This window comes from Dufourea novaeangliae, unplaced genomic scaffold, assembly GCF_001272555.1.
Source record: "Dufourea novaeangliae isolate 0120121106 unplaced genomic scaffold, ASM127255v1 scaffold101, whole genome shotgun sequence".
NCBI lineage: Eukaryota > Metazoa > Arthropoda > Insecta > Hymenoptera > Halictidae > Dufourea > Dufourea novaeangliae.
This window is the reverse complement of record NW_015373989.1, coordinates 838,455-861,241: the sequence shown is the minus strand read 5'-3', so window position 1 is coordinate 861,241 and position 22,787 is coordinate 838,455. Positions and strand designations below refer to the sequence as shown.

The 22,787-nt window shown below is 36.0% G+C and overlaps 1 protein-coding gene across 1 annotated transcript in view; it reads right to left on the bottom strand.

Moving 5' to 3' along the window:
• Positions 1–885: 885 nt before the first annotated feature.
• Positions 886–22,787, bottom strand: part of LOC107187671 (solute carrier organic anion transporter family member 5A1) — an 82,878-nt gene continuing 60,976 nt past the window's right edge. Inside the window, exons 3-15 of the mRNA XM_015575813.1 lie at positions 19,916–20,122; positions 12,703–12,756; positions 10,295–10,400; positions 8,078–8,294; positions 6,658–6,801; positions 5,095–5,310; positions 4,908–5,015; positions 4,204–4,437; positions 3,030–3,572; positions 2,420–2,609; positions 2,001–2,189; positions 1,675–1,826; positions 886–1,394 (exon numbers count right to left, since the gene is read on the bottom strand). Of these exons, the coding sequence (XP_015431299.1) occupies positions 1,090–1,394; positions 1,675–1,826; positions 2,001–2,189; positions 2,420–2,609; positions 3,030–3,572; positions 4,204–4,437; positions 4,908–5,015; positions 5,095–5,310; positions 6,658–6,801; positions 8,078–8,294; positions 10,295–10,400; positions 12,703–12,756; positions 19,916–20,122 (2,665 nt within the window). The 3' untranslated portion in view covers positions 886–1,089. The remainder of the gene's footprint in view (positions 1,395–1,674; positions 1,827–2,000; positions 2,190–2,419; positions 2,610–3,029; positions 3,573–4,203; positions 4,438–4,907; positions 5,016–5,094; positions 5,311–6,657; positions 6,802–8,077; positions 8,295–10,294; positions 10,401–12,702; positions 12,757–19,915; positions 20,123–22,787) is intronic.

The window sequence follows — 22,787 nt, the reverse complement described above, 5'->3', positions numbered from 1 at the left end:
TTTGTTTGTTTGAGGCTTAAGGTGACCTTGAACATCGAAGATCAAGATGAACTGAAATGTATACCTTACGATCGACCTTGAGATGATCTTCACCTTAAAAATACTACGACGGTAGGTTAAGTTGTGATACATGGATCCTTATCTCAAGTGGGTATTTGTATCACATCTTATATCATGTTTGTACACGCTATGCCTCCTCTAGATAAGTATAACTGTAGTAGTAAATATAGTGACACCTACTGTTACGGGAGGATTATTCGAGAATAGTTTAACGTGTAATGGAAATTACACCGGAAAAATCTAACTTGTCTGAACATTCGTTACAATAAACACAGGTTTCGATACACTCGCTACGCTACGAACCCTCTATTTTTAACATGAAGTGTGCTTCAAGGTCAGTAAAAAGTGTGTCGTTCGCATGCTACGAATCGTTGAATGAAAAAAGAAAAATCAGTCGAAAAAGCTGCTTTAAAAAACATACGTCTAAAATGATCCCCCCCTTACCCCGGTCTTCGCCATTAACTCATCATTACAAATCTTGTCAACATTTTCACTGATTATCGAGGATATCTTATCGGTAACAGGTCACTCAATTCACCCCGCAGAATCTCATCACCGTAAAAATGTACACCCTAGATTGATATTTAGTTCCTAAAAATAGCCAAACCATAAATGGAGATCCATGGCAAATCATTTCGTACCGTAAACGATACTTTCCCCACGTAAATGTAATTCATTGTAAAAATATTCTCGGACGAGTCCGCGTGCAAGAATATACATACGATCCACTTATTATCTCCAAACGGAATACAAACGTGATTACTCGTCGTTAAATCTCTTTAAAAAAGTATATTAGCACCATAAATACATGGATCCAGCCCCCCTCCCCTTCAAGGTCTAACCTCTTTTCGTCAAGAATCACGATAACGCCCCCCCCCCCATTTAGGATTGCACAAATCAATAATGCACGTACGTTTGTAGATATATTGTTAAAGGTTAGCTGCGACGACAAAATGATTTGCCAGAGACCCGCGGTATCACCCACTTTGATATAGAATCGATTGCATAGCCTCTAACACGGGACAAACATTAAACGTTCCGTGTACGGTTCTCCGTTTTACCGGTCAAAGGCTTCACCTCCACGTCTGGCTCTTCTATGGCAAGAGGCGCTTGCCTGGTGTCGGGTACGTCCACGTCCATCGCGCTTTTTGATCGGCTCGCCGACTCCGTCGAATCCTGTGTCTGATTCGACGATCCCGTCTCCTCCAGGTTCGTCGACTTGGTAGGCTCGGTGGGCGACGAGATTGACGACGGCGTGGCCATTTCGGAATTCGGAGCGGTCCCACCGTCATCCCCTTCCGTCGTGTTATGGTGGTGAGGTTTCTCTTCGAACACTGTAACATTTCAGATCACAGAAACCACTTAGAAAAACCATTCCGTTACACATAAACGTTAAAGATATTTACTTCTAAAATAATATTTATAAATTATCTAGATGTTGCAGGTATTCGTTAGTTAAAGTCCATTGGAGTCTTAGTACATAATCCTGGAGAGGTCATATACAGAATGGTTCTTCAAGAAAAATTGCCTGAAGTCTCGCAGACGCCACGGTTTTATGGCAGGCACCACGTGACCACTCCAGGGTTAGAATATACCAGGATAGTGGGTACTTACATTTGTCAAGACTGATAATTGACCCTACGAATTCGTTCACCGTGAAAGACGGTGCTTGGTCTTCTAGTTGTCTTCTCCTCCTAACCAGCCACCAGTCCACGAGGAACAGTGCCAGGGCTAAAATCTTAATCCCGGCACAGAGACCAACGTATCTGAAAGAGATCACAATGTGTGTTTTAACGACCTTTTAGTTCTTTTCAAAGTTTGCAAAGAATTCGTTTGAATGGTGAAGATCGAAGGAGAAATTCGAAAGAACAAGAAATGTGATCGAGGGTGGGGTATGTATATAACCTATAATAGTATAATGGCAAAACATAATTTTGTACCTGTATCTAAATTGTTCGATGTCATAAAGCAGGCAGCGGCCGCCCTTTTCTCCACAGGTGCTTTTCCAAAGCAAGCACGTGGAGTCGATTAAGTTACCGAATAAAATTGGAGCAGGTATATAACCGAACAGTCGAAAGATAACGAACTGCATGCCCAAAGCAAACGACCTTTCTTCTTCCGAGACTGACCTGCGTAAATAAACATATTGATGTACAATATTCGCAATAATAATAGTCTTTATTATAGTTGCACAATTAGGGTATAATCGAGATAAAAGGGAGTGGAAAATAAAATAAGTAAATTATGAAATAGATGTAGATGGTACTAGGAAGTGAAAAGAGGAACTACAAAGTGTAAAGTTAAGATTGTGAAACCATACAACTGTGTGTCGGAGGAAAAATTTAACAGCGTTACATACCTCAACACTATCATCAGCAGTGGCATCTGAGTGATAGCGACGATGAAGGTCATAAAGAAAAGTAAGATTAAGAAGGGGAATATAGTCCTACACGGTGAAGTACATGGGCCAGCAGTTGCTACCGGTACCACTGTCACTTCCGCGAATTCTGGAGCCGCTGGTGGCAACATTGTTAAGTTTCCATGTATACCTGTTGAAGCACATGCGAACACGTAAATCAAACATTTTCAAACATAATGAAACATAGAAAGAAATACAGTCGGACGTCGATTATTCGAAATGCAATAAAGATTATTGAATGATCCAATTGAAACATGCACCGTAATCACTACAACTGTAACATATAAACACTATAAAACAAGTACTACAATCAACTGATGACAGGTTTGTTGCATACGCAATGCTTACAGATTTACGGAACATAATAAACCAAGCCAGAACAAATAAAGATCTTAATTTCCGTTTCACCTTTCAATACTCTAATGAAAGGGGGGCACAAGTAGCCGAGTAATTGGGTTCATGAATTGTCTGTCTTTTCAGAGAATTAACATCACTCTGAGAATTTCGAGCAATCGGTGTTCCGACACGGCGACACAATGACACTACTCACATGCACAGTTAGTGAAATTCGATTTCGAACTGAAGGCAGTGCAGCCCGCATGGCATGGACTGAAGTAGGTCAGACCGTTGTTTCCGCAGACGGGCTCGACGTCCGTCATTCGACACTCGCAACCGAAGTTGCACGCGGCAGTGAGGTTTACTTGAAAGGGCTCGGGGCCCTTCGTGCTGCTGTTAAAGTACGGAATAGTGGTCCCAGCCATTTTCACGTTGTCGCAGCCGAGGAAAAACAGGAGGCCGTAACAGACCAGGCATATGATGTTCGAGACGAGGACGAACTGTACCGCCCCCTTCGGCCTTAATTCTAAACGTTTGAGCATACAACCGCCGAAGAATATCCCGATGCAGGCGCCCGGTATAGCTATGGAACCGGTGAATACGCTGGCTTGGCTCTTTCCCAGGCTGAACTGGGTCTCTAGGTACTTCGGCAAGAACACCACGAAACCGGAAACGATCACCAGCTCCATGCACGCTCCCAGACACGTGACCACGTACACAGGATTGCAGACGAGCCTCCACATGCTCCTGGGTATATCTGGAACAAAGAGTTTCGTTCAGATTCCACTTCGAGTTGATTCGAATATATTTGTATGCAGGACCGGCGCTACCATTAAGGCGTTCTAGGCAGTCGCCTAGGACGTAAACCATGAGAAGGCGCAAAAATCCAGGCGGTCTTATTGAACGATGCAGCAGATATAATAATAATAGCATTTCGTTGGCTACAGATTTGACGCAGGATCTGTTATAAACCATTTGCGTGCAGATTGGTGGCAGATCCTGAAATATTACCTCTACGTTAACTATGTTGCAGTATCTGACGCCAATCTGCTTCAAGATTCTGCCAGCTGATTCCGCCTGCAAAACCTTAGTCAAATGTGGAAACAGATGGATATGGATTTGTAGACAGATTTCATCACTATCTGCTGTCAATCTGCACGCAAATGGCCATCGGGGTTATTTCCAAAAACTACAATGGACTTTAAATTTATATAAAATATGATTTTGGTTATTCTCTTCTTTTATTGAGGGTATAATTAATACCTTTCTTCTACTTCTACCACCTCTTCTTTCATTAAAAAAAACGTGAAACGATTTTGAGTGGTCGTGTTAATTGGAACACCCTCTATACAAGACCAAAACAAAGTATTCAGGCGAGTGTTTCGTACCTTTCACGTCTTTGCCGTACCCGCTATCGTCAAGCTTCTCTTTCTTCGGCTCCTTGCACTGTTCTTTCTCTTTCTGCGACGACGATTTGTTTTTCTCGATGATTCGTATTTTCTCTTTTTCGCGTTGCAGCGTTTTTGGGAAACTGAAGAACGGTATCGCGACTAAAATTAAGAGCAGGCCGCAGAGCAGAAATCCACCCCACCACATGCCCACCCATCTGTGGTCGCCTGGATCTGTTCGAGAAAATTCGTTTGGTGTATCAGATGTAAACGGTGTTTCAGAAGTAAGTGGACACAACTGTGCAGCCGCGTCAAATGAAAAATTTAGGAATAAAAAAAGACTGCATTGTAATATTTCTGGAAATCATTTTTTTACTGTGACAGTATTCTTCAAGGTTTGACAACTGTATTAAGCTTCGATGTTAAGAAGTTACTATTCGTCCTGTTATTTACTTTTTAAAAACAAGAGCCTTAGAACGAACAATTTGGGATTGAGAATCTTTCTGGAAATACTTAATTTTAGGCTTGACCATTTCTTATCTATCATAGTATTCCACAACACTTGACAATTTTGATTAAGCTTCTATGTTAAAGAGAGTAGTGTCCTTCCTATTATTTACTTTTCCAAATAATCTGCCAGAGGTTGGCCACTTATCTTCGAAACACACTACATATAAATACAAAGAAACGGTTTGATTGGCTACCTATGCTGATAATAGTTCCAGAAAAGGAATCCATGTGAAATGATAGTAAGTAAGCTCCAAGAAGGAAACCTAAGACTGGTCCAAAAGCTGCCATGCTGTACATACAACCTGGAAGAAAAATCAGTCATGATGTATACCTTCTACGGTTTCGAATTAAGCATATATTTAGTTAGTATTGTTTCCTTACCAATATACAAAGAAGCACTCTCTGGACGTACGTGGTCGTCTATGTAAGTAGTACCAAGAGTAAACAGAGGAGAACCACCACAGCCTAATAATAACTGAGCAAGTACAAATAACATAACAGGGCCAGCGGTGGATGGAGATCCTTGAATGCAATTATCGCCTCTTAAATTATTGTGTGGTGCCAGCGGAGGAGATGATAATCCAGACGACAAACGACCTGGGGAGAAAATCATCTTACACTCTGTGTCATCCGCGCGTGATGAGGAAAGATATACATATTGACAGCACTTGGGAACCAACGAAACTAAAGCGACACACCATCTCAGGCGAACAGTTTTTACTTTGAACAATCTCACAATTAAACTGTGTCGTCAAAAATATGCAAACTCTGAGATACAGAATTGTTTTATATTTAAATTAGATTAACTTATGATTCAAATAGAATAATTTAGATATTCTGTGTAATTAGAATAATTAGGAGTAATACATGTATAAATTATGATTCAATATATAGTATATTAATTTTATTTTAATTATTTCATGTATAAAGTCTGATCACAAAGAATGATGAGGAATGATCTTTTAAAGATTAAAGAATTACCGTTAAATTCCTTCATACTGTTTGAACTGGACTTTGAAATCTATCTTTTAGTGACTTGATTTTTTTATTTTTTTTTTTTTTAAATTCTTTGTTATTCTATAACCTCTCTACAATTTGTAATATTATCGAATTTCTATAACTTATCCTGCAATCTTTTCTATTCTATAAATCGGTATTTTCCAAGTCAGTCCATTCGTTTTAAACATATACATACAGGGTGACACATTTAACTTCTTCAGGGACAAAGTATTATGATTCTTTTACAGCTGAATCTATTAAAAATATATTTATGAATATTAATGACGATCAATTGGTAGGTATCATTGGAATCATGCTTGAACGAAAGAAAAACTAAACGTACACATATATATATATATGCCAGTATTCCTCAAGAGGTTAAATCGACCCACTCGAATATCTCCGAAAGTGTTCACGATATTAAAAAATCTCTCAGAAAAAAGTTAAATGTTACCAGGCGGCACACTTTCTGATGTAAATAGCTGTTTTCTATGTCGACGCATAGAGGTCATATAAATGTGAACTTTGTATTTTTAAATGGAATCGTATAATTTTTAATGCACTAATTCGCCATAAGTGACTTACTACTTTATCTAGGGAATAACGAGTAGCACCAAGTAGTGTATTACAAAATATACGATTCCGTTTAAAAAAACAAAGTTGACCTTCACGTGATCTCTACGCGTCCACATAGAAAAAAGTTACATCAAAAAGTGTGCCCCCTGATACCATTTTACTTTCGTCTGAAACATTTTTCGATATCGTCAATAGTTTCAGAGATATTCAAGTGGGTCCATTTAAATGGGACACCCTCTATATTTTTGAGAAGAATGTTCAAGCAATAATTTGGTTGCGTCACTTCAGCTGTATACTATAAATTGGTAATCGTCGAATGGTTATCATTAAACTAATGTTTAAATGATCTTTTTTTTATCAAAAATTTACCGAGTCCCATGTCCTGTTCACGTAAGGACACTCCCCGGCAAATGTTGTCCGAGCTGGAGTTGTTCGCAGCTGTCATCAAATTAGGCTCGGCTGTGAAGTGCGGCACCATAAAGATCATCGATCCCAGGCCCATTATTACAGCGCCTGGAAAATTCGATTTTCATTACGGCCCTGCGAGACGATGTCGTAAGATAATATTAATCCCTTAACGCTCGGGCCTCGTGTCTCGGTCGAACACGCCAGATCTATAAATATGTATCAATGTCTGATCCAAATTATATAAAGCTAGAACCCAGGGGCTTCTTAACGACACTTTTTAACGTCTTCCATTTCGAACGTTCGATTTTAGCCCCGGCACTTGTGAGAAGAAAAACCACCCTACGATCTTAATTCGCTCGCAATTTTCGAAATAAACTACGGCGATGAGTAAAACTTCCTATGGTTCATGATATGAAATTATAAAATGAATAATAATTCCTATGGTACATTTATATGGAATTATAAAAATAAAAAATTATAAAACGAAATTACAAATCTTGAGAAGATAAAGAAAATGGTTTTACAGAATTGATTTCGGAAATAGATATTTATAAGACAACATGTCACTATGCTCGGTTTTTGGAGAACAATGGCGGCCTGCGTAATGGCCGACGTCCTTTTGATGTTTCTCTACAAATATGCCTTGTGGACAAAATTTTTAGAAAATTGGTTTATTCCACTTATTGAATCCGGTAACGTTGCACGAATATTTCGTTTGGTAACCACATTAAAAAAATTACTGATTAATAAATTCTTTTCACTGTATATATGCGTATGTACATATTTATTTAAAGTATCGTATCAAGTATGGAAGAATGTAATTTATTAAATTCAAAGAATAAATCGACAGCTAATTCCGTCACACGATCTGCAATAGATTAGACAAATTCTCACGTAATGAGAAATTGTTTTGCACAATTATCACCGATCAGAATAGGAGTTATTCTATGAGCGGTGACTTAACACTAGAATTACCAAACCCGTCGGAATGACGGATTGCGTATTTCTTATTTTAGGATTACTGAAATTATAATAGTGTTTTAGGCGAAATTTACATTATCTTCTAATTTACTACACATTTTCTGTTACACTATATTACGTTAAATTGTACAATATATTGAGTATATTACTATATTATACAATTTAATTTAGTATAAATTCAGTGCTGGTAGTTCTAGTGCTAAGAACTACGTTGCTCTTTAATGGCGTCACGTGGTCTCCAATAACAAGGCCCCTTGACGGTGTAATTGTTACAATAAAATATTATTTGCTTCTTCGACGGAACGAAAAATCGAACGAACAAAAGTTGTCGAATTTTCAAATTGGATAGGATGAAGCCGAGTGTTAAGGGGGTTGAAAGTGTGCCATTTGATTTATTTACCAATCGCTATCCAAACTGGTATGTGTCGCCGGCTACCGAGGTAGCTGACGAAGATTACGGTAATGACGTTCCCGATCTCGTAGGAGCTCGCAATGACGCCTGACAGGCTGGACGGGATTTCGAACCTCTTCTCTATGGTCGTGATCACAGAATTTATGTAACCTGAACTAAGTGCTTGCTGCAGCGTGACGAGAAACGATAGGAGGAACACGAACACCTGGAAACATCAAGAACATGCTATTTCATGGGTATAGCCAGGGGGGGGGGGCAAAAATATTAACTATTGACACATCGACTGCCACAGTGAAAAAGGCTGTACGTAGGGCTAGTCACACTTTATTTTGTTTTTAAAATCATAAATCGTTGAAAATGTATGCGTTTTGTTAATAGAGGTTGTTGGTCGTGTTTCAAATTATACTGCAATATTAAATATTACGCAAAAATTGTATACCTCTGGGAAGGGAGGGGGGGGGGCAAAATCCAATGTTTTTTCTTGTAGGGGAGGGGGGCAAGTGCCTTGCCTACGCCCATGTACTATTCCTCCGTACACTGAAAGACATTGACTTGTGTCTCTTTAAATGAAACGTAGCATTTAAAAAAATTATAAGAATCGTGACAAGTTCAATGACTGTATATTACAAGAAAAAACACAAATAACATAAAAAAGTCAATAGTTGTTCAAATATTATTATAATTCGTATGAATAAAAATTAAAAAAACATTTCGAATATTTTATTAAGTTTGCCTAATGGAATGAAACAACTTTTATATGAAACATTTTTTCGCATTTTCAATAGTTCCAGAAATAATAGCGTGTGTACACTTAAGTCGAACATACTGTTACAAAATAGACGATGCGCGCTTATAGGGAGGGATAGACGCATTACCACATAGACTGATATTGCAAGAAGCGTTTTGTATACACGTGAGTACATCGCGATTAAACCTTTAAGTGTTTTATTTCATTTTGAAAACGTGCACATGTGTGTGTAATTATTCTTAAGTAATGACGAATATACTCGACAAAAGCAGAATAAATGTATTTGCTGAAAATTGAAATAAATTCTAATAAAACGACAAAATTACTGTTGCGACTTCAGCGCCATCTATCGCCAAATAAAGTCACTGCTTTATCAAACAGCCTTCATACATATTTCATTTTTTTCAAGCGATTTTTTTCTTTATATATTTTCTTTCTTTGTGTTAAAATATTCTAAAATTTGTTAAAATTACGAACATGTGTTTTGTTTTACCTAAATATTATTTTAAATAGCAAATGCAATTTTTTGTTTGCTTTATGACGAGTATATACTCGACATAAGTATCGAAAGGATTAGACAACTGAAATTTCTAATGAAAAATTACACAAAAGGACTTGGTGAGACTGAAGGCGTTTAACGGATATCGAAAAATTTTCCCTTGAAATTGACACACTTAACGGTTCTGCTTATAAGTATCAATTGTACGTAAGGGAGAGTTGAGTAAAATAGGATAGGTACTTAGAGACTTGACGGTTTGGCCTAGGCCACATTGATATATGAGGCTTGATCTTTTCCTCTAATTACACCTCGAATAATGACATAACAGTACACTTTATAGAAATTTTGAGGTGTAGAATTTAAATGGGGCACGAAGGGGTATATTTTATAAGTTACGCGCTTTTTTCGTGGGTGGAGGCATTTCAGAGATTTCAAGGTCACCTTCAATTTTTTAACGGGATGACCCATTTTTTGTACCACAAATCGATAGAGTATCAAATTCTGAGTAAAAATATGTTGACCTTCATACGTCCTAAATGTAATAGTTAACGAGATATTTACAAAATAATTTTTAATACGTACTTACTATGTATCTGGAAGCTATAGGTGCTCAAACTGATGCCCCTCAACTTCAATACAGTGATTATTTTGTAAATATCTCGTTAACTATTAAGTTTAGGACGTATGAAGGTGAACACATTTTTACTCGAAATGTGATAATCTATCGATCTATGGTACAAAAAATAGGTAATACCGTTGAAAAAAAATCAAGGTGACCTTGAAATTTCTGAAATGCTTCCATCCGAAAAAAAGCACGTACCTTATAAGATGTGCCTCTTGATGCCATTTAAGTTCCACGCCTCAAAATTTTCATAATGTGTACCGTTAAGTCATTATTCGATGACGTGATCGAGTTAGCTGGGACACCTTGTATAATGATATGGTGGTATTCACGAACCTTTATTCCGGCGAATCTCTGTATAAAGGCCGGTCTGCAGCTGAGGATCCCACAGTCCTTCGAGTCTGGATTGAACGGCGGTGTTTGCGCTCTCTCCTTCTCCGTCCTGGATCGTCGCGTTCATGGGAACAAGAAACATACGGATCGTTTGGAAATATGTACATTCTCGATAACCGTCGATAAATCGAATTTTTTTTTTGGAATTTAGCGGTTTCACGGAAATTTTCGAAGCATCGAGAGCTCGGTTTCATTTACCATCGATCGAAACGAGACACGCGTAAAGCTGCGTCTACACTATATTTTTGCCAATACTATTATATTCATTCTTAGTTCTATAATTTTTGGGAAAATCTATTTTCAAAATTGCAATGTATAGCATAACACGTCATATCGTAAAGTTATAAAACTTGTTAAAAGAACAGAAAAAGAAATGTTATATAATATGATGTTACATAACAATTTTCGTGCAAAAGGTATAATTTTGTAACAAAGTATAAGAACATGTTATATAGCGAAGTTTTAGAATAATTATTTGTTATGTAACACTGTTTTGCTATAGTGTAGACGCAGCTTAAAGCATTCCATCTTAACCTTCATCCGGACGAAACAGCCTCTGAGGTTCTTTTATTATTTCATAATGAACAATATAATAATATGGATATAATAAATAATTAGACATTTAATGTTACTATTTTACTAAATAAATAAACTGAATTAAAAGAAATAAAATATTTTAGAATTATTAATTTCAGTAATTCTATACTCTGAGAGCATTCGAGGCTCTTTTGCATTCTATCCTGATGAAGGTTAAGGCGCTTTATATGAAATGTCGGATTTTTCGCTCGCTATCTGATATTGTACTGCATTTTAACTGAATTCTAACAGAATTGAAATGATTTTTAAATTTTAAATACACGATGGTTATATAATGCATTCAGTGTCGAACAAAACTACAACAACTGGAGCTTAATAATTCTTTGAAGATTATTTTTTTTTGCATTTTCTGTATAAATCGACGAAAAGTATGGATTTCTTTAAACGTTATTTTCTTCCTCAACTATTGAGAATAATACAGTTATCGTGACAAAATTTAAAGCACCCGAAAAAATTGTTAAAAAAATACATAGGAACTCACGTTTATTAATTGTGAATTCTGAAATTTGAAATGAATATTTCGAAGACAATTTCAGATGTAGTCTCGTCACTGAAAGATTTTCTTATTAAAAGAAATAATAAAACACTCAGTATTTAACCCTTTAAGTGTTTTATGTCATTTTGAAAACATGCACTTGTGTGCTTAATAATTTTTATGTTACGGCGAGTATACTCGACAAAAGCAGAGTAAATGCATTTGTTGTGCAATTGAAATAAATTCTAACAAAATTTTTCCTTTTTTCAAGTGATTCTTTTCTTTGTATGTTTTCTTTTCTTCTAAAATGTGTTAAAATGAGGAATATGTTTTTTTGGTTTACCTAAATCTTACTTTAAATACCAAATGCAAATTTTTTTGCTCAATGACGAGAAAAAACTGCCATCTTTTCATGACGAGTATACACGACATAAATATCGAAAGGGTTAAACAAAATTGTATTCACCGGAATATTACGTCTGGCTTTAGAAAGTTTAGATTTCAGAGATTTTTCATCACCCGAAATTTCCTTTGAAGTAATCATTAGACTGTTGATTTTATGCATTTATAACCTATAGGGCTCTGTGAAATACAATAAAAGACAAAACTTTCACCGAATCCAACGAGTTTTCGATTTTATTCTGAACCCAATAAAATACTTAAGAGGAAGAATAACTTTCTACATTTGCTCCTGTCTTTAAAAATTACTTTAGAAAATGTTATTTTGCATAAAAATCTGCAGATAAATACGCAGAGATGGGCAAACTCATTATCTAGATAAAAAGTTTCGAATAACGAATAAAAGATAAAAAAAAGTATTTCGTCAGTTTTAATTGTTTAAACATGGAAATTTCAATTTTTATAATAAAATAGTACTTCTTTATGAATGAATCGACATTTGTCGAACAATTATTTAATCTCATTAACTGTTTAAAGCCCAGCACGACACCCTTAGATACTGCTGCTTTTTACTGTCTTTTATTCGAATAAAATTCTGCCCAACTTTGCTGGTAACTGACTATCAATAATTTTCATTCATAATGGTCTAGTTATCTACTTAAACATACACTGATCGATAAGACCGACATTTCATATATCCACCGATCGAAACGGTTCGCTCCAAAACGTTCACCGTTGCTGTGAACTATGTACATACAGATAAAAGATTGCATGCTAAATGGTAAATGAGTGTTTCGCGTGCGTTAATGCTGTACAACGGTGTTTCGCGATTAATTACGAATGATTTCTTGTATTAATTGCACAAAAGTCGAACGTTTACCTGTCCACCATGGAAGCACTGGGATTCCTGCTGTGACATTTGATAATAAAATCTCTGAAAAAAGGGCAAAAAAACGAAAAACAAGAAGCATGAATATATCTTGTGCCAAATGATTTAATTACAGTGAATGCGTGTTCGGGGGGTCGAGTTTTAATGAGGTAGGATTATAATCGGTGGAAGAAGTATGGCGACTTGTTTTCGGTCCTATTTCCATGTATTTACTAGAAAATTTTTCGTATTCAACGATCAACCTTTTTGACACATTTTCTGTGACACGAAATGTTTAAATAATCAAACTTAAGGCGGAACACCACTGTGAAACTTACAATAAAATCGATATCTTTTAAATGTATTTTCTTGAAGTTTAACTCTTCGAAACCACTATTCGAAAATTTCAAATAGATATGCGAAGAATTTATAAAGATACAGTGCATTTGAATTACATAAATAATTTCGAACTTTAAACGCGTTTTTTTTTTCGAAACGACATTTTTCTAACTGGCGAGCACGATAACTCTGTTAATTTTTATTTAATCGACTTGAAATTTTGAATGGATTCTTAAAACGGAAGTAAATTTTTTGAAATACACTCAAAAAACTGTCCATTTTTTGCGGATTATCGAACCTTCGTTTTCTAAAGAGTGCTATTTTTACAAAAATTATTTTTTTTTTAAATCCGTAAGTGTAACGTAAACTAATCTTATATAGTTTATAACAAATTTTGTACATTTTATTCTAGGGCTGTTATTACAAAGTTACACATCCCGCCAGCTATCTATGCTTTTTTGTGAGGGATCCAGAAGATTAATCATATATTAAAGTTTCTGCATATTTTTCTGCATAAAAGTTTTATGCAAAAACTGTAGATTATTCCTGAAAAAAATTCTTAAAGAAGGCTTATTTTCCTGGCCGTCACAGTGGTGTAACCCCTTAAGGATTATTTAACAGTATAATATTAGGTTTAACAATAAATGATCCATTGTCTTTTGTTAAATTCAATTCTTTATTTTCCCAACATAATTTGTCCCTCGACGTCACATTGACACAGTGACAAAGATTATAAAAGTCACGGAGTCTCAGCTAAATTTACCTACATATGATAGAACAACATCATTTCTTAGGAAAAAAATGTGTTAAATTGACACGAGATTTCATGGAAATTAGGGGTTAACGCCGTTTTACTTTTTTCAATAGACGTTGCCATTTTTAAAGAAGAAAACGGCACAAAGATGCTTTATATTTATATTATGTTGAAAATGTATTGAAAAACCCTCTATGGATCATTTATTATTATACTTAATATCTGGTGAACATAATGGACGGTATTAAAATTTTCCAGTCGTGTCAGTCTGTTCCTTTTTTCATCAATTCAACGCTGTGACTTGACGGTGAAACGTCATTTTTCCAACTTGACGTTCAAGTTACGTAAAATATTAAATAAAATAATTCTATTTCTGGTTAATCAAGTGTCAGAAAATTAAAACATCAAGTGACGGGAGAAATCTCGACTCGAAGCCTATACCGACATTTATCGTTTCATTAATGAAAACGTTTTACGACACTGTTAAAGGGATTTTTATGGACACTTTGTCTGACCTGTTAATATAGAGTGAGTATAATGAACTCTGTGCTTTGTTATACTTTTTATATTTCTCAGGATAGACAGAAAATCGACAGCTACCTCCAGACGAAGACCGCAGGGGTAGAACATAACTCCATTTTGGTTGATTTTCAGAGGGGTTAGTTTTAGAATACTTTAATGGGTCACAGTTAAAACGGAGGACAAAGACAGAAATTCCAGGCTACAATAGGTGTACGGGGAAGTAACTTGATAAATCCCAATGAAACACAGGGATAATTTGATAAGTCCATAAGAAACTCAATTTTAAAAACTCAATTTAGGAAGTTAAACTTTAAGGGTAACTCAGAAATTATACTTTTCATTCTCCATTAATAGGAGGAAGAACCTGATGAGTCTTTAAGGTTTGTAGAAATCATTGGCAGAATTAATGTCATGATTGTCATGACAAAGAATATTTTTGATACGTATTTAGCGCGTAGTCAACGTTACCGCAGGAGTTAAGGTTTGTAGAAATCATTGGCAGAATTAATGTCATGATTGTCATGACAAAGAATATTTTTGAAACGTATTTAGCGCGTAGTCAACGTTACCGCAGGAGCTCAGCCGGCAGACTCGCGCTCTGATTGGTCGGGGTTTTTCGTTAATATCTCGTTAACAAATCCTCCGATAACATTTTTGCTAAGGAAAAATTTGTTTCAAATCATCTCACGAGTCTAGGGACTTAAACCGGTATGATTTTGATACCGATATTATAAAAACTAAAACGAATACTGAAACAAATTTCGGTATTTTTTCGGGGGCTAAGTGTACCCCCTGACCTTCCCCTGGCTACGTCCATATACAGGGTGGTCCGTTTAAGTAAGGCCACCTAAATGTCTCTTCAAGTTATTACGATGTAAAAAATATTTGTTACGTAATTAATATTCTTTTCCCAAGGTCATTTTTTCGGAGTTATCAAGGTAATCGGTGTTTTTTGACACATAACTACATTTGTTTTTATCGCATCGTGTATCTGATCAAAAAATACCTTCAGATATGTATAATAACATGACCTTGAAATGATCTTGATCTTGGAAAATTAAAGTTTTACGTACAACGTGATGGCCTTACTATGATGGACAGTTTTACCGCAAATGAATACCATATCAATGTTCTCTTGCGTTGAGTAATTGATTTGAAACAGTAGGTATGTGTCAAAAAACGCCGATGACCGTGTTGACTCCGAAAAAAAATATTCTTGGGAAAAAATACTCTTGCCAGATATTCGTCTATTAACACCATGCACATGACGTAACAAATATATTTTGCATCAAAATAACCTGAAAAAGATATTTTGGAGGCCTTACTGAAGGGGACTTTCTCATTCAAAATTGAAAAAAAAGACACTTTTTTTAATATTTCTTTATAAAAAAACTATTGTATTGAATTGTAATAATTCCTTTTGGACGCTATTATATATATTATTAAGAACATAGAGAAATTTTTTCTAGCACTTTTAATTCACCACGACCGCTGTAGAGGGCGTCTTCCAAAAAGCAAAAAATTAAGTAAAAATTCAAACGGGATTCTATTCGTGAAACTTAAAACTAGACAATAAACCTCTAAAAGTTCATAAAACTACCCTCCCTTTTTATACAGGGGTGAATTGCCCCCAAAAAAGAGTGATTTTTCGAATTTTTCGGAAAAATATGTATGAAACGATAAAAAGTACAAAAAATAAAATATTTTAGTGGTTTCTTGTCTAGTTTTAAGTCTCACGAATAGAATCCCGTTTGAATTTTTACTTAATTTTTTACAGGACGTCTGCAAAGTGTCTCACCAATTAAAACGTGCCTTTTGGAAGACGCCCTCTACAGCGGTCGTGGTGAACTAAAAGTGCTAGAACAAATTTCTTTATGTTCATAATAATATATATAATAGCGTCCAAAAGGAATTATGTTTCTAAATATAATAGTTTTTTTATAAAGAAATATTAAAAAAGTGTCTTTTTTTTTTCAATTTTGAATGAGTAAGTCCCCTTAAACGGACCACCCTGTATAAGCATTTCAATCGTGATAGCGAAACGGTTGAAGTTATCCGGTACCGTATGAAGTCACCAATAGGACACCACACGTCTTCCACCAAGAATAGAAGATTCCACGATCGAGCAAGCTTCCGCCGAGAGGGAGCGTCCAAGCCGATGGCGTGTGTGTGTGTGACGAGCGTGCGCAACAATTACAGAATCTGTTTCACCGCGATAAAACGTGTCACGGTCGATCGCCATTGGTAGGCTTTCACTTTCCTGCGTTTTGCAGTCGATAGGATATTTCGTGACAAAGCGTTTCTCGCCCTGTGTATGCAAATTTGAAAAAAAAAAAAAGAACACCGCCCAGGCCAACGGAGATTTCCAATTTCGCAAAGGTAGAAACGCGCGAGTCGTGTCCCGCGTGGGGGGACATCCACACACGCGACCGCAGCTTTCTCCTTCTTCGTCGCGCGGTTTCGTTCAGGTGAATTTAGAGGAGCCCGGACAGAACAGTGACGCAAGGGTGACGTGTGAGACGATTGTTAGTCACGTAATGTGCGGCGCCTCTGCGTGTTAAGCGGCTCGACTTCTCCGACTTTGCTCGGTCGAGAATGGCAGAAATTGAAACGGATTTAGATGGCGAAGGGAACCTCGGTGACACGAAACTACTGATTTTTTTTTTAACTTCCGGTTTTATTGAAATTTTCGATTTTCTTGAATTCCCGGTTTTTTTTAAATTCTGATGTTCTTAGAAATTTCGACCTTATTGAAACTTTCGATTTTCTTGAAATTCCCGATTTTTTTCAAAATTCTGATTTTCTTAGAAATTTCTATCTTATTGAAATGTCCATTTTTTTTTTTAAATTTCCGTTTTCATACAAAATTCGGATGTTCTTAGAAATTTCGAGCTTATTAAAACTTCCGGTTTTCTGAAAATTTCTGATTTCATTCAAAATTCGGATGTTCTTAGAAATTTCGAGCTTATTAAAACTTCCGATTTTCTTGAAATTCCCGATTTTTTTAAAAATTCTGATTTTCTTAGAAATTTCTATCTTATTGAAATGTCCATTTTTTTTTAAATTTCCGTTTTCATACAAAATTCGGATGTTCTTAGAAATTTCGAGCTTATTAAAACTTCCGATTTTCTGGAAATTTCTGATTTTATTCAAAATTCGGATGTTCTCAGAAATTTCAACCTTATTGAAACTTCCGATTTTCTTGAAATTCCCGATTTTTTTAAAAATTCTGATTTTCTTAGAAATTTCTATCTTATTGAAATGTCCATTTTTTTTTTAAATTTCCGTTTTCATACAAAAATTCGGATGTTCTTAGAAATTTCGAGCTTATTAAAACTTCCGATTTTCTTGAAATTCCCGATTTTTTTAAAAATTCTGATTTTCTTAGAAATTTCTATCTTATTGAAATGTCCATTTTTTTTTTAATTTCCGTTTTCATACAAAATTCGGATGTTCTTAGAAATTTCTAGCTTATTAAAACTTCTGATTTTCTGGAAATTTCTGATTTCATTCAAAATTCGGATGTTCTTAGAAATTTCGACCTTATTGAAATTTCCGATTTTCTTGAAATTCCCGATTTTTTTAAAAATTCTGATTTTCTTAGAAATTCTGATTTTATTAAAACTTCAGATTTCTTTAAGAATTCCCATTTTATTGAAATTTCTGATTTTATTGAAATTTCCGATTTTATTACAAATTCTGATCTTACTAAAACTTCTGACTTTCTTGAAATTTTGTTGGTTTTCGGAAGACCTTCATAGAAGTATGCGGCATTTTCTTTTGGTTCTTCAGTGTGAAAACAACCCTCAACTCTCGGATGGGTATGATTGGGTCCAATTTATTGACTGAGTTTTCAGGAAGTTTATCCACCTCAACAACTTCTGATAACTAATTTAACCCTTTAACGCCCAGATCACTAACACGTTGACTGCCACACAGTGAAAAATACCGTACACACATTAAACCTTAAGGCATGTTTTCACCTTCAAGAATCAAAAAGTAGCAGTAAATATTCTCTGGAACTACTATTAAGGTCCCTAGAAATCTGCAACGGTTAAAAAAAATCGAAATTTTCGGGATACCGAAGTTCTCTTGTGTACTCTACGATTTACGGGGAAATGTTTGCAGATGGACTGAATTTTATGTATATTCCGAGCCACACGCTGACGCGTTCCTTTGAGACACCCTGTATATCGATGCTCGAGACACTGATGTTAAGTGATCACACTATGCCAGTGTGTTACACGAAAAGAAATAGGAGAGAAATCTCGCGACCTTGACTTTTCATCGTAACAAATTTTTTTTTAATTTTTTAATATCTAAATGTGTACTAACTTTTGTTGAAAACATTTCTTCGGAAAATTATTGGAAATACCTCAAAAATAGTGGTCAATCTCATTTACATATACTTTGTTTCAGTATACATATTCATTTCTTGTCTTACAGTAGTTTTTCCAAAATTCCCGATATTTCTCAAAATAGGGTAAATGTCCCAATTACTGCCAGTGTGTCCCTAGTACTGCCACTTTATTTATTTTACTGAATAAAAACCTAACGTGTAAAGAATTGCATACAAAAAAATTTATTATTAAATTGAGACTCTTATTTACATAAAAACAAAGACTTATGTGTACTTGTTATAAATTCTCATACAGAAAGTGACGAAATGTATAATACTTTCAACATTTGTTATGTAAAACAAAACACACTTTACAATGAAATTTAAAAAAAGTGTAAAGTTATCATTATTTTTTAGAGAAAATGTGTTAATTTTAAAAAATACTTTCAAAAATGCATAATTCTCCAAGATATTTTAAAACTATTTCTTTTTAATAAAAGAAATGTTAAATAATACTATGTTCCAAACTGAGACGATTTTTAAGTTAAACAACATGTCAAATAATTAAATGAAGTTATGCTACAATCTTAAGGTGGCGATAATTGGGACATCCACCCTAGACAGTGACTTTCAGGACACCCTATATAATTTCTATAACCCTCAATTATCCTCAGCAAGCAAAGCTCAACCTCCAAAACCGATCCACATTCTTCCCATTCTCCATTTTAACCTCGACTTCCATCTCCAAAATCAGTGCTCGAGATCTCTCTCTCCCTCTCTCTGTCCCTCTCTAGACCATGTAATCTCAAGAGTGACACTGGTCCCAGATACTATACAGGGTGTCCCAAAAATATAGGACAAGCCACAACATACATATACCTCATTCAAATACAAATCGAAAAGTCCTTTACCATTTTGTAATCTGAAGCTCCATTTCCGAGATATTAACAGTTAAACGAGTCCCAATCAGCTGAACGGTCGGCCACACTTACGCGCAGCGCAGTCAAGAAGCGCACATGGGCCCAGGTCACTGGCCTTTGCCTCTTGGCTGCGCCTGCGCGTACGTGTGGCCCACCGCTCAGCTGTTTGGGATTCGTTCAACCGCTAATATCTCGGAAATAGAGCTTCCGATTAAAAAACGGTAAAGGACTTTTTGATTTGTATTTGCATGAGGAATATGTATGTTGGGGAATGACCCATATTTTTGAGACACCCTGTATATCGCGGTAACACGGTGCGTGTGACAGCCTCCGTAGTTAGTCAAGACTCACCTATGGTCCACGAGGCCGGAACTCGGATTTCTACTGTGACACCTGATTACGGTGTCGTGAGTCAGTCTGCTTGTGCCGCCGGTCGCCTGCAACGGGTCTGCGGTCTCGTCACCCACGTTTCCCGTGGTCTCCGCGTACAGGCCAGTCATAGCGTACATGCTCTCGTTCCGACGATGCCCGGCATGGTAATTGCTGCCAGACTCGGACCTGGAAACGTGCGAGAACGGCGAAGGTCAGCGGGCAATTTGGAAGCGATCCATTAGATCCCCACACCCCCCTCTCCTATGCCTCGTTAACTGCTGGGTAATATGTGTATCCAATAATTGGGTACACGGTGCAGGAGATTAAAATATACTGAATGGTTTTCGATTCATTTTTCGGTTAATCGACTGGTTTTTACATCGTAGGAATTAAATTGATTACTTGACGTTTCGGATAGGTTGTGTCTACGGCGAATGTGAGTGTAGTATTGTATAGAATTATAATAACAGTACAGTAACTGTACGGTAACAGTATAGTACAGTAATAGTTTGAGAATGGTATGGAAATGGTACAGCAATGGTGCAGCAAGGGTGCAACAATTGTACACTGACAATAGAGCAATAGAATACCAATAATATAGCACTATTGCTATATTAGTATAGCAATAGTATAGCAATAGTATAGCAATAGTATAGCAATAGTATAGCAATAGTATAGCAATGGTATAGCAATGGTATAGCAATGGTATAGCAATGGTATAGCAATGGTATAGCAATGGTATAGCAATGGTATAGCAATGGTATAGCAATGGTATAGCAATGGTATAGCAATGGTATAGCAATAGTATAGCAATGGTATAGCAATGGTATAGCAATGGTATAGCAATGGTATAGCAATGGTATAGCAATGGTATAGCAATGGTATAGCAATGGTATAGCAATGGTATAGCAATGGTATAGCAATGGTATAGCAATGGTATAGCAATGGTATAGCAATGGTATAGCAATGGTATAGCAATGGTATAGCAATGGTATAGCAATGGTATAGCAATGGTATAGCAATGGTATAGCAATGGTATAGCAATGGTATAGCAATGGTATAGCAATAATATAGCAATAGTATAGCAATAGTATAGCAATAGTATAGCAATAGTATAGCAATAGTATAGTAATAGTATAGTATTGAACGAAATAAATGTCCCAACGAAGACTATTTTTGGCGCTTCGAGGCCCCTCATAAAAGGGAACCCGAATTTCTGTTTAATTCTGGCTGCTTTATAACAGAATTGCAGGGTAATCGCAGTTCGCGATGGAACTGTCGCCAGTCGTTTATAGGATGATGTAATGATAAACTCTTTAATCTTATGTTTTTATGAATCGTATGTCGATGAGCACGGTCTCTGGATTGTTTATACAGCAAAGAAGCGAATATCGTTTTATGTGTAAACATGTGTTTCCGTGAGCCAATATCGATTGTTGACCTACGATTGACGAATGTATTATTTATAAACGAAACTGTGTAGGCGATATCACGAAGTATTGAACATTCTGTATCGCAGTAAGCGCAATAAATAATTCATCTTAAAAAAATAACGAAATAGCGCGGGTCCAATGGAAACAATGAAAGAAAATCACTTTTTCTCGGTGACGTTTTTCATGCAAAAAGTATTTTAAATTAAAGATATAAACACGACTTTAGTTCCTACGATAGCGACACTCATAGTAATTAAGAATCTTCTTGAATTTTTTATTCCACCCTAGTCTAAGCTGAGAAATCACCTGCGCCGTGGAGTGTATCTTTCTTTTTCGAGATGTCACTTTCATGTTACGAAAAAAATACTTAAAAATGCTAAAATTATTTCTGCAATTTTTTTTACATTATTTATAAGTAATTCAATAAATACTAACAAGATTCATTTGATTACATATTGTATCTACCGAGGAAAAAAAAATCCCCTAAAGACAGCTTAACCTTTTTCAGCCGTCAAAGTGAAATCACCCCTTAATTTCATTCTTCGAAACACGATATCGCGGCCAAGTGGGTGGGAACCACGTAATAAAACACGAACGCCACGGGAAACAGGAAGTTTCGTTGCTCTGTTGCAAACGCAATTTCTTGGTTCCTTGTTCCTCGTTAACGCGAAAGGGAGAAGACAAACAGAATCCTGGAAGCCCCTGGACGCTCTGAACCTGTACTTATCTAAACATTACACGTCGAGAAACGACTCCCACGCCTTCCAACAGTCGAAGGATCATATTACTTTTCAGCGGGGTAACAAGAGCCTTCCCCCGTGTTATTTGAATTTTTTACCACCCCGAGAACGTATCCCCTCCCGCCATCCCCATATACAGGGTGTTCCACTTAACTCTGCCACCCTTAATTATTTTCTTATTTGTCACGGTGCAAAGAAATAGTTCAGGAGATAGTTAGTGTATTTTAAGGTGGAAATTAGGCTACGAGATTGAAGGTCATTTCAAGGTCATATCTTCTGAGATTTCTCTAATGGTAACGTTTTTTTTATATGGAATGCCCTATCTTTTTGTTTGCCATTACAAAGAGGAGATTAAAACGTATTCAACAATGTAGGACGCTATGGGGTGACAACAGTTTGAACATACACTGAAATAATAATGCGATTATGGCGTTTATTTTATTTCTACAATTCATTTTCCGTAGCTTCCACCTCAACCAAGGTCATTTCAAGGTCATAGTGTGATACATTGTTGGATACGTTTTGATCTCCCTTTTGTCATTAAAAACATTTAAAAGTTTGAAGAATATGAGGATATACCCTTGTTGGTTCTCTTTATGGCCATATCTTCGAAAATATGGACACTTTAAAATTGGCCGTATGAAAATTAATTGAAGTTAACGCTGCATCTAGTTACAC